Source organism: Nothoprocta perdicaria, unplaced genomic scaffold (assembly GCF_003342845.1).
Source record: "Nothoprocta perdicaria isolate Ctin4 unplaced genomic scaffold, notPer1 scaffold_94, whole genome shotgun sequence".
Lineage (NCBI taxonomy): Eukaryota > Metazoa > Chordata > Aves > Tinamiformes > Tinamidae > Nothoprocta > Nothoprocta perdicaria.
Window position 1 is genome coordinate 2,111,962 of NW_020456243.1, and position 13,677 is coordinate 2,125,638.

The 13,677-nt window shown below is 38.0% G+C and overlaps 1 protein-coding gene across 2 annotated transcripts in view; it reads right to left on the reverse strand.

The window, feature by feature from the left end:
- The window catches only part of FAT3 (FAT atypical cadherin 3), a 324,123-nt gene that overhangs the window by 120,232 nt on the left and 190,214 nt on the right, over positions 1-13,677 (reverse strand). For both annotated transcript variants that reach the window (XM_026052964.1, XM_026052963.1), the window contains exon 4: positions 7,821-7,882. In XM_026052964.1, the coding sequence (XP_025908749.1) occupies positions 7,821-7,882 (62 nt within the window). The remainder of the gene's footprint in view (positions 1-7,820; positions 7,883-13,677) is intronic.

Here is a 13,677-nt window from a genome sequence, read left to right on the forward strand (position 1 = left end):
GATGGAGAACATTAGCAAGATGGGCACATCCCTCCCCCCCCCCAAAAAAAAGAAAAAGTGTTAAAAAAAATGGATTATGTGATACCAGATACACAGACTCTTGGGAGCAGAGCTCAGCAATAAGGATGACAACTGTAATGGAGAATGAGGATTGACACTGTAAGGAAGATAATAAAGACTGACTGAACTCGCCAGAAGGAAGAGTAGTTCTAGCTTCTCTCTTTTCTGACATTTTATCCCTGTATCTTCTCAAGACCAAGCATCCTCCTCCAGATGCCTGGTGCATGAGGAAGGTCGCCTGTTGGGCGGCTGCATTTGGTAGGATTTGGCTGCAGGGTGGTTGAACCGTGGGCTGGTTGGGTTTGCATGGATTTGTTTGCAGAGTGGTTAGACTTGGTGCTGCGTGACAGTCCTATTAGGAGCACAGGAGGGATTTTAAGGATGCTTTCAAAAATATCTTAAACTTTCCTAAAGAGACAACAAGCATGAATTATGAACAGTTGAGTATAGATCATCCAAGAAAAAAAAAAAAAAGACAAATGACTGTAAAATTTCTGCAAAGGCACATTTTGTAAATGCACATTTTAAAATGCTTCATTAATTAAAGCATATATRTGAGGATTTCCCAAGAAAATCCAGACTATGCTCAGATAGGATTTTGTATAGATGCAAGGTATTTCTTGGCGAGGAAGAAGCTGCTCTCCTGCATTAAATGCTCAGTTCTGCCTTAGCTAGGAAGCCAGAAAATGGGGACATCCATAAAATGTATGTGTGCATGCATGCTCATGTGCCTATACATTTATAGACATGAATTAACAGTCTGGCAGCTGATGGCTACTGTAAATGTCACAGAAAACATGATATGGCACTAAAACAGACATGCTTCAGATAGCACAAAGACTCTCCACATCGAGAACAGCTTCAAGTCATGCGAGAGGTCTCCTGCTGGTTTTGCAGAAGATTAGAACATTGGTACATTCACAAAACAAATGTGAAGGTTTGGTAAAGCAGCATACCCTTCACAATGATGCTTTGTCTGGTAGAGCATGGAGCGTGGCAATGGGCTCTTAGGAGACACCGTGAAAGGAGATAGCAAACCAATTTGGGCTTGGTAGGTGGGCTCCAATCAATAAAAAAAAAAAAAAAAAAAAAGAGAGAGCTACAGATCTTAAGAAACATACAATGAAGCAAAAACCTGTGAACCCTGAGCTAATCTGTGAGCTAATTCATCAGAAAGAAAATGCCATTAGAAAGAACTCCAAAATCCTGACAGAGAAGAACTTGGTATAAATTAAGCATAGAACTTGCCGACACAAGCTTACCTTTAAGAAATGATTTATAAAACGAGAAGGAAAAGCATTAGTACATCTTTCCCTGTCTTATTCTGTAAATGTGTATTTAACACATGGGTTCAGAGCTCATTTTCAAACTATACAATAATGTTTGGTGTTTTCAAAAGACGCTTGCATCCCATTTGTACTGATCCAATGCGCTGCCATTCCCTAGTTGAGTGAACAGATGACACAGGCGTTGGGTTCGTTTTTGATTACTTTTATCTCACCTACTTCCAAACATTGCTAAGACATGGAAGCTTTTTGTTAACAGTGTCTCAAGTAAGTTAAAGGAAARGCAACAAAGGAAGGAAAATCCTGCAGCAAACCCAGTGTTGTTGAAATAAAGCCTATCTTTACATCTACAGACATGTAAAGTTCAAATCTAATGAGGGCAGTGAAGCTCYAAGTCGACAGGAGCATTAGGTGACATGGGAATGTTTTCTGTCCTGATCAGTCTGGATGGGGGATCCAATCTGCCCTTCTCCTTAAACTATTGAATCAAAGTGCTGGCCAGACACCTCCACTCTGCAGCGTTAGCGTATGTCGCCCGCGCCCACCTGAGGCAGTTACCACTGCAAAACGTGGCCTCCTTGCACTGCTCAATGCACAGCTCCGGAATGCTAAGTGCAGTGAAATCTTAATTAGGTCCAGAGGGTTCAGAAAACACTGACACATGTCTCAGCTCCCCAGAGATGCTGAGGACTTTGCAGGGTGGCAGCCTGCGGGCAGGATTTGTTCCCTGGCACAACTCCATCTTTTCTGCTGTGCCTTCAAAAGAGATGGAAGTGGCTGATTTCCCAGTGCAAGAAGCCTATGTGCTGAGTAGCTCCTTCCATGCTTGCGTGTGATGAGATGTTTAAAGCCAAGACCAGCTGCTGGATTGCTGCGGGTCCMAAGGAAGATTCTAAAAGAATCCATTTGATTCTCCAGCATGAAAAACRCTATAGCACTGTGCTTGTGCAATTGGATTTCTTCATTTCATGACCCGCCTGTTCAGGTCAGTGATTCATGAAATCTGTAGGACAAGCTCTGGTCCCTCTGCAAACTCCTGACATAGGCAAATTACKCCTTAAATAAGACAAAGCCTTAAGGTAACCAGGAATGTGATACTCTAAAGAGACTCAACAACTATAAGAGGGAATAGTACGTCAACCACAGCAACTGGCCAGGACAACTCTGATCTCTTCAAAATCTGAACCTGGATTCAGAATTTGCAGAATTATCTGTACCTTTATCCTGGACAAAACCGTAACATTTTATCTAAGAAACTACTAAGTACTAAAACCTGGATCATACAACACCTCCCTGGCACTTCCTACACACACTCATCATCTGGTGACATATAATCTTGTGGAAGACAGACAGCATTCAACTGTGGATGATGAATCTGCCATCATATATATTGAAGAACTCAGAAAAATCAGATCTCTTTTATGAGCTAAGCAGTGATCAAACAATAAATGAACTATGCCTTTTATTTTCATAATAATTAAAAAAAACACATACAAAATAAAGACACTTACAATACACTTACAAAAAACTCTATAAAACAGTTGACTTTTATCTCTGTAACTGTCAAATATCCATGCTTTGCCTGTTAAATTTTGAATTTTTTTGCTTTAAGAAGTTCATTAAGCATAGAAACGAGGACTGCTTTTCTTCATTACTATTTGTATCTGGAATCAATAGAATGAATTACCAAACACGCCTAAGTTTTTCCACTGTTGAACTAAAATTCTGCCATGTAAGAACTTTCCTATGGATTAGCCACATTGTTAATGCAGTCTCCAGCAGAGGCCAGAATCAGATATTCTGGATATAAATGATGCACTAATTAAACAGTCAGCAGTGTGTGTGTTTTCCTGACATCACCTTGGTGATAGCACATCTAAAACACTTCCAAGGGAATCTAATCCTGAGACGGCTAAAGGATTAGACGAACAATATCTAAAAAATAAAAGACTGAAACCAACAATAAGCAGGKGCAAAACCCAAGCAAAGCATCCTCAGGGATGACGCTCCCTCAGCCCCACTCTTGCCCTTCACCTTTGGCTATGTTATTAGAGCTGTGTGTACATTTCTCATTGAGTATCTGAATTTCACACAGAATTATAATGAATTTAAATAGAGTTTTATTTTTTAATTCACACTCATTTTGTCCTCTTATTAGTTTTTTTTTTATTTAATAACAAAGCAAAATTAAGGCCCCTTATGCATGAATAAAAAATGTTATTAAACTCAGTCTTTCTGATGCTTAGGCTATGTGATGAATGTTATTCTCAAGTTGCTATTTAAAATAATAGAACATCTGAGAGCTTTTGAAATTTATAGTAATTAAAGAAAAGAGGATACTCYGCAAAAACATCATGCCTTAATTCTGCAGTTTAAAATTCTCATCCRTATCTCTTGCCCAGAGAGCAACCTCAATTAGTAACTGAACTAGCAGTATTTCCAGGGATGGACTTGTTAACTGTTCATCTTATTGGGTCACATTACTTAGAGATGATAGTCCAATCTATGGGCCCACTTATCACTGCAGGCAGATGTAATCACACCGAGATTTCCTCCTCGTTCTGCTGTGTAAGAATTTATGCCTCAATACACACGGGAAGCAGTGGGCAATGTCATATGTAAATCTGGCTCTGAAAGACAGTCTTAACCCGAGGTCATCTCCCGTCTTTGGAAAGTTAGTGGCTACTTCTGAAAACAGCAACTCAACAAAGGGAAAACCAGACGAGAATAAAGCAAAGCRGAGCAGGAGGGCAAGGGCAAATGCAACCCCTGCATTTGGAGAAAGCTGGTGCAGAAGAGCAGCTCCSAAAGGACTCAGTGCCCTGGAGGAAACCTGCAATGATGTGGCATCCTCAGGACGTGCTGTGAAACGCTGTGGACACTGGTTTCTGCTCCACCACTGCACCCAACTGCCCCGCCAAAGCCCCCAGAATGGCAMAGTCGGAGAATGACTCGCGTGGGATTTCTAAGAACTCTTTTCTTTCTTCCCTTTTTTTGAAATCAGGCTTCCCTTCTCCTTTTCCTTTCCTTGTTTTTTCCTCCCCTTCGCAGTTGGCCCTGAAGTTCAAAGCGTTGCCAGGCACAGTTGACATCCTGTTATTGCTTGCACTGCTTTTTCAGAAGCGTCTCTCCCTGCGCTTATTTTTCTGCTACAAATTCCTTTTAGGCATCCTTGAAATAACGAAAACAGATCACTTATTTTCTTACTTCTGGAAAGCGTAGAATTTTAAATTCAAGCTGGGAATAGTAGGCTGCCTATTTTTTTAATTTCTCTTGCATCATCTTGGCTTCAATGCTATAAAAAAAGAAAGGCATGTGCCTTTGAAGTGATTTAAATCTCAGACAAAATGTTCAACTTTTACCCCAATCACTAGTATATCACCAAGGAAAAATGTACCTTTCTTTGCCAAATGTAGGTATTGCTAAAGCTCCATGAACAAAGGCTTACATGGATTTGTGAACCAGGATTTAAACAATCAGTGTTTTGTAAAACAGAATTCAGCCACATAAATCCAGAGAACTCCGGCTGTTATAATTCTTCTGCAGAAAATACGTGAGTATATATTGCCATACTGATGCTTATATTCTTTATAAAACATTGTAGGTTCAGGGGAAGCAGCACATACTTTAGGCATCGCTAATAGTGAGGGCTGCAGCCCAACTGAATACACTCGAAAGGGGAATAAGGTTTTATCTACTGAGCTCTTGCATGGGAGACTTTAGAGAAAACAGAAAAAGAGGATGATGACAGGATACACAGTGCTGGTTCAATGCTGAACCATTGCCACAGTTCCTGTGGGAAGATCAGAGAGGCACTGCTAAAATRCTACCTAAAATACTACATTTCAAAACGTTATCCGTCTTCCCCCAAAAGCTGCTGTCACCAGCCCCCCAGATGTACCTTTCCTGTGACGTTCCAGACCAAATTCTAAATGGAAAAATGATAATGCTTCCACCAAATTTCCCCTTACAATTACAACTTCCTATTAAAACGCGTGGAAATTTGATTTCTTTTCAGAAGGCTACAATTACAGCACGTAATTATGCGTCCTTCTAATTACTGCTTATAAATACACACCATGTAACACCGCTTATTGCCTCCTCTGTTAGTGTACTTACAGTAAACAGAAACCAATATGCTTCATTCAGTCCATGTATTTTGACACTTACATCAGATATACAAATTTATCTTCATTATAACCCCTTGCACTGTTACTGACATCCTTCTCAGAGCTATACCGAGCAGCACAGCAGGAAGGCTTGTATATACTGCGACTTGTATATACTGATTTACTACCAAAGTGAGGCATTTGAGAGGCAGTTACTATTTTGATAGCACTGAGTWGGCTACAAATTAGGAGCACTAAGTCAATGCTCTGCTCTCACTTCTCATTAATTATGGTGCACGATGAAGCTTAGAAGGTTAAGCCTATCTTTTTAAACCTATTTAAACCTATTGTGTTCAGTTACCTTATCACAGTTTTAAAGAAGTTCAAAGTTCTGACCATGGTTTTTAGCAACTATTCTAATTCTTTATAGAGCCCCTAATGAGACAAGTTTTGCACTTGTTAGAATTTATATATAAATCTACAGTGCGAAATGTAAGCGTCATGTCAAAGACTGGAGAGATGCTATGGGTACAATTTTCAAAACTGACTGAATGATTTAGGAGCCTGGTCTCTATTCCATCTTCARGGGTGCCCAGGGAAAGCCTGCACTGGGAAACCACTAACCTCCTGCCCTTGTTCATCAAGGTGATGAAGAGGCCATATGCAGCTGCAGTTGCTCCAACCTTCCCATCACAAGGTTCTGAACAAATCACTTAACAGGAAAATTTGCTCAGTAAGCACTGGACTTTATGGATATAGAACTGCTGTCAAATTCAGGTTGAAAAAAAGAGGCTTATTACAAATAATTAAAAAGTTGTCTGTGGGAAGGGTCTGTCAATGTCTTATGCATGTACTAGGCAAACGGGAGCACAGGCCTAGCACTAATCAGAGCTTTTCAAAGGGGGCCAAATTTACTCCTTTTCATACTAGGCAGACTGAACTGGAGGAAATGTATGAAATGAAGCTGGAAGGGAAATACTGTCCGTCTGGGAGACTGCGGTTGTCTCAGCAATTAAAGCCTCCCCAGGGGGTTAATTACACACATGGAGAACCCGGCATTCTACAAAACGTTGCGAGAGTGTCATAAAAATTGCACAGGTTTTGGAGAGCTTAGTTCTGAAACAGTAGCAGTTTATGTGGGTTGATACCAGGTAACTTGTCTTCTAAGGGGCGGCAATGGTTGACATTTCATTAGGAGCTGAAAAGATCTGTTTGTCTATCTAGTGAACTATCAGGAAAAAAATCAGCAGGTCAACTAATAAATTAACCCTTCTATACTACGTTCTGCTCTACGCCAAAATCATTTTGAATTTCTAGCAAATAAAAATAACCACGGGATATCTAAAAGTATATTCTGATGTATGTTTCAATCACAAATAATGATTTAACTAGAAACTATTTTTTTTTTCCTGTATGCAATATGTCCAAATATATCTTGCACAGATTTTAGGCACTTCCCTAAAATACACAGCAGATCTGACTSATTTCAATATGGTTCTCTTTTATTCCTTGCTTCACAAATTGACAATGGAACAGAATATAGGACCACCAACCCAAAGAAGAACATTTACMACAATGTAGAGCAATGTGAAAGAAAAATCATGTAGGAAAACCAATAGTATACAGGTACRGTACTCCATGAGTAATATTCATATAAGTGTATGTATGTGAGCCATTTATAAAGCAAAACATTCATGTAAAAATAGATTAGGTCCAGAAAAATGACTGAGATGCCCTTATTAGATGGCAACATTTTGATTGAAAACTGTTGTTAGTTGTCTCAATAAGTGAAACATTTGATTCTGATGATAATATAAAAAACAAAAAAATATTTTTTACAATACATCTGAGATTTGACTGATCGGAGTTTAACTTCAGGGATTGAAAACAGTTCCAGACACAACCTTCGGATTACTCAGAGTGCATAAAGCTCTGTCTTTATAGAAATGTTGGCATAGGAAGGGTCTCATAAATTAATAGAGATATTTAGGATGAGATGTCACCAACTGTGAAAAAAACCCCAACCAACCAATCGACCAAGAAAGTRCCCAAACTCTTTTCCCTCAAAATACTCTAAACCTTTGTTACAAATAGGGAAAGAAGAGTAAGATTCAAGGGCTATGATAGGCTATGATATAAGATCAGAGGTGGAAAGCAAACGTTTTGAGTATTTCTTCTGTTGTTCAAGTGCTCATGAATTGCCACATACATTATTTCTTCATTATAATCCAGCAATTCCCATCTTTGTGTGAATCTTTCACATATCCAGAGAAGGGAGAATTCCACTTTCTTGGAAGAGGAAGAAATGATTTTAAAATCCAAAAATAAGTTAACCTTTTAACACATATTCTCCACTTAATCTTACCTCCAGAAAATGCTCTGCTTGCTGTTCCCGATCCAATTTTCTTGATGTTGTTGTAATCAGACCTGTGGAAAAAGGGTAATATTTGATTGTCAATATCTGCTGAAAAATATATGTTCCTATTGACCATAAGAAACAAGTTCATTTTTTGAATGCTCAAAGGGAAAAAATCTATTTGAAGCTGTATCAGGCACAGATTTCTTGACATCTGTCAGGAAATTTCTTTCACAGCACAGCCATTACGAGAATTTCTGACTAACAATGAATCTTTAAAGAAAAATRCCATGAAAAAACTAACTGAAAAATAGTTAGCTGCATATCTACAGTTAACATGCTACATTTATTACAGTGAATAATAAAAAACCTTACTAAAGAATCACTATTTGTCTTATGATTAAGTGCTTCAGTGAATCATTTGCATTTGACTGAAATCCTTCCGTAAAAACCTCATTAAAGATTTCAGAGTTCTCAAACAATTAATGGGAAAGGATGCTGATTACTTCTACGCTAAGAATACTTGACAAAGAAGGCTATTTCTGTAATAACTACTTGTATACATAATGATTTCCAAATGTAATCATTCTAATGCATTAAAGGTTTTGTACTACAATTTCATCAATTTGTTGCATGTTCAAAATGATTCTTTAGAATAAAGTATCCTTCCACATGAGGATGATCAAGATTTTTTTTTCTTAAGCAATACACTTTCAGAAATCATTAACCTCTTGTGAGATTTATACCAAGGAAAGAAATTGAAATGCTTCCAAATTTCTCTAAAGAAAAGCTACGCATATTCTTCTATAAATATAGTTACTGTGTTTTTCTCGGTAGAGGTTTAAAGGTGGGATTTGAATTGTGTCTTATACNTTTTTTTTTTTTTTTGGACAGGAAAATGCATTCTGTGATTTTTTCTTTTTCTTTCTTTCTTTTTTTTTTTTTGGTGACAGATTTTGGTGAACGTAAACACAGCAGCTCTTCCTGGGAGTATATATTATACATATCTTTGGGAAGACAGCGTCAGTGTACAGTTATTCTCAAGAATTCCTCCTTTGTACAAGTACTGAGGAAGACAGGACAGGTAATACTCCCTGGATTATCTATATGACTTACTTAAGCAGACCAGCCAATCATCTAAACCTAAATCCGTGATGAACCTAATATCAGTAGTAACTGCACCTTACATCTACATAATAGTCCCTGTAGTCCCATATGGCTTCTCCATCTACAGTGCTTTACACACTGCTGCCATGTATTCAGAGGAATGACCCTCAACACTTTTCTTGAGACATATATTAGATATATTAGATATATTAGATATATTAGATATATTAGACCATGGAATAAGATATATTAGACCATGGAAATGATGTTAGGGGAGGCTGGAGAACCCTAACTGGACCATGAGAAAATCTTAGTGCTATTCCAGTACCAGAAAATCAGTTGCTGGCAAAAGGCTAAGAAATAAAAACACTTGGTATTTCCCATATTGAGCAATTATAATTAGTCAAAATAGTGACAACATATGGGATGGTTATACCCATTACATTTGTTTAAACAGATAGGATAGCAAGGATGAAGAGCTTGTGTCATTCACACTAGATCCCCATGTGTGAAGAAAGTGAGGAGATACAGGGAAGTTCCTAATTATGAGAGCAGTCTGGCCCCAATAAGGTGATAAGTGAGTATCAAGAAGATATTTCATGGTTTTTAACAGCCCCATTTGTTACTTGCCTAATCACTGTGTATATTTGTCAAGCGTGGTCTCATCACCAGAAGGAATAGGATCATTTTTCCAAAATCTTCCACTATCTTCCTCCTTGATACACTACTATAAACTAAATTAACATTTTTCTTAAACCAGGAATGTTTGGAGTACTTATCATTTTGATAAAAGTTACTCAGACCTCACTGAAATACTCGTGAATGTCCAAACACTGTAACCATGCAGGGAGGCTTTCACATTTCTTTTGAAGACAAAGAGGTAATATTTGAAACTGAATTTTATGAACTGACAGTACTTATTTTCACACTGGTAAACAAAAATTWTCTCAGAAGAACTACTGTTAACACCCTTTATTTTTTTTTCTCCCTCCTCCTTTTTTTTTTAAGTCCAGAGCCTTTTTAACAGCAGATCTGAGCCCCTACAGAACTGAATCCCCTGCTAAGTGTGTACAATCATACAGCAAGTCTCTATGACACAATTGTATATATTTCAAATTTAATGGATCTCAACAGTCAGTCCCGAAGGCAGGTAACTAGCGYAATCAAACATAACCATCGGAACCCAACTACAACCCCCTTAATGACAGTCAAAGCCGATAAACACAGCTCTGCAATACGGGCTATCAGACCCGATCCTGAGGGACGGCGCCTGCACAACTGTTTGTTTTTCCTGTAGTCTTAAACGTATTTTAAAGACAGTTTTACTTATACTACCAGCTGGGTGCAGCTTCTATATGAGGAACAAGTAATACTTTATATAAGTAGTTTGTCATTTGTGGGTACAGCCCCGGGGCCTCTGGTTTCTGCCCCCATACACTGCAGGACTCTCCTGTCCAAAGCTCTGGGCTCCATCACATAAGTTCACTTTCATATGCTACTGAGGTCATTCATATACACTCTATACAACAACATTTAAAAACACACATGGATACAATAATTTCTCAACTATTTGATAATAATATCTATCTAATTATGGCAATGCGTTGGTATGGTTTGGAACCTGGTCTTTTCAGATTATAAAACTGCATTTCAAGGAATTCTGCTTACGACAAATCATCCAAACTGAAAACAGAAATAATGTTACCAGTAATGTCTAGGACTCCGCATTACTTTCCCAGAGCAGCCTCAAAGAAATTAGCCAAATTTCATGGGTTTTATGAGAATTGTGCTGTGTGCCACCTGCATTCAATACTCCATCTCATAAAAGCATAACAGCAGTAATATTTTGCAGGATATAGGACGTTATATTACAGATCTAGGCACAAGAAGAAACTTGGCCTTGCTCAAGAGAATATACCTCAACTTTGGTTCTTCTCCAACTGCATTAAATCTTCATATTGTGTTGTTATCTAAAGACATTATCTAAAGAAAATAACTCCAAGAGGAAAATAAGCCCAAGGAAATGATGTTTAAGACAGATTTAGGCTACACTGAAGGTTATGATATGAAATCACAGGGAGTCAAAGACAAAAAATGATCTTTTTCTTTCCTCATCTTCAATATGTGCGGTAGTTCCTCTAGACATGTTGTCAACAGCCACCTGGGGATACCAGGCATCCACGACCAGGCCTGGTATTGAAGGCCTGGTATCACTGAATAGTCAAAACCACTAAAAAGCCTCAGAAGTCATTCCGTGACTCTCAAATGGTTTCTCTCAGATTTCCAAGGAAGCATCATGATCTTGTTAAGGGCAAAAGATATTTATCACAGTAGTCATGAAGAATCATCATAACTTTGACCATTCTTTAAGTATGGCCATAAAAGTAAACAGGAGAACTGAAAYAACTGAAATAACTAGCAAAAGTAAACGTAGTAAAAGGAACAGCATGAGGTTTTGGACTGTTTGCCAGGCTAGGCAGAAACTCTCTAAAGCTCCTTCTGCCTTTGGTGGTTCCTGACATTGACATGTGGAAGAACTTTTCTTCCCATATAGTGGGGAGGAGGAAAGCTCCCTCAGCCCAGCTGCTGGAGGCTTTGCTGAAATCCGTAGCTCCAGGCAGCTTTYATGATACTGGATGCTCACAAGCAAGACTATGTGATTGTTTTCTTTGGCGTTATGACACAAAACACCCTCTCTCTTTGCGTCCCGGCAAATCCTTTCCTGAAGCTATGTAATCCAGCTGTCTTGAGAAACTCAAGAACATTGCTTGATCTAATTTTTCTGTTTGGAGTTGACCATATGTTCTTCAATAACTCACTTTTCTGCAAATTCTTTCGCTTTTGGTATTGAAATACTTCTCCCACCCTAAATAATTGAGCAGTTGCTGTTCTTGTGTTCCAGACTTGGGAAATTAGAGAACCTCTACAAGCTCACCCTGCATGACAGGTCTCATCTACCTATGAGACACTGTGACAAGAACTGCTGGYTGGCCCTGACTGGGAAATCTCCTTACAACACCTCACTGTCCACTGTGTGAGACCATCGCTCCCTCCCGCATCATTCTTCTCCAAAAGAAAATTTGGCATGTGGACACAGAAGGACCAGATCTTCCACCTGATCACTGTATTCTCCCGACCAGAGGACCTCCAATGAGGGCTGTGCTGCAGAACAGTCTTGCCTATATGCAGCCCCCGTGGAACAAGGGAAAGAACAGGACCAGGATTATGGAATCCTGACACCTTGAGCAGTACCAGCCTATATAATTTTTTTGGCCAATACATCATCTTGGAAAGAATTCACTAGTTGTTATTGAGACCAATCATCTGATGAAGACTCTCAACCAACACTGAGCACTAGTTCTTGTGCAYATGGTTTCAGCACTTCATAAATGCAAAGAGAGAAAATCAAATGAGTTGGGTGACAGGGACCAAAGCCCACACAAATTATTTCACATTTGCAATGGGTGAAACATGAAGCTGTTTGAGAGCAAATGAGGAAATCTAACTTGCTTCTTTGATCAATAATTGACTACAGGTCTGATTTCTTAGAATTACTGTCATATGTGTGTACATGTGGTTGCATGAACCACATATGCATATATGTATTTGTAATATTAAAGATGACTTAAGAGCTGGAATAGTTATGAATTCATTAGTAAGACTAATTCCTTACAAAAATTACAATTGTAGAAAATTATATTTTTATTAATAATAAAGTGAACAACCTTGAACAACTTTAAAAAAGGGAACATTTTGGTTATATTATTTTGTGTCATCTCAGGTAGGTTTTGCTCTTTGAAAGTAATATAATGCTCTCTCTAACCTGTGTCTTTTGTGAAATACTGTCTTTTGTCTAAACAGTAGTTCTGCTTGGGTGCTTAAACATATGGCTATACAACTGTCTATATCTGAGAAAAATACAAAGTACATATTAYCCTCTGATGATATGCAGGTAGTAGGCTCAATGCAGAGCAATTTTGTTGCAATCAAAGGAGCTACACAAATTTATGCTTGCTAAGAATCCCTCTCGAATGACTACAATCTTTGCATTTCTTACTTTAATTCAAGAATACATAAAAAGCAAGAGAAAATTACTGACTTATTTAATATAAACAAAGCAAAGCAAACAAATTCATATTCATAGGCAATTTAGGACCAGCACCTTCCATTTCAAAAGGCTTAGTATCTATATTTGCATTTGTATATTGAAAKTATTCTTTCTTCAGAAGATTGTGATACTGTCATTTAATCCAAACTTCAAACTCCAATTGAAGAGCTCCAAACTTCAAATTAAATTCTGTCATTTTTGCCAATCTTTATCAAACTTGCTGCTATAAAGTACTGAAAATGTAAACATATTTTRTCGACTGGCCTAAAGTTAACAAAGATACTTATATTTATGCTTTTTTATGAACAATTTGTCAAGAAACACGGGGCAGCATGCAAGCAAAATGAGAATCTTGATAAAAGCAGACAGATAGAATGAAAGCAAACAGTGACTTTTCAAATCTTAYGTGAACTTGATGTTGACTGAAGTAAAGGTGACAACAGAAGGAGGAGGAAATAATGTGAAAAAATGAAGTGGGACAAATTGTGATCTCAGGATCTGTATTTATTGAAAGAATATCTAATTTAATAAACTGAATTTATTTATTCATTCAGTAATGAGTATTTTTAAGATTACATAAAATATAAGCCAGTAAGCCAGAGCAGTCTGTGTACATCAGACAATTTACACCGTAGTTAACTTTGGTGCTTT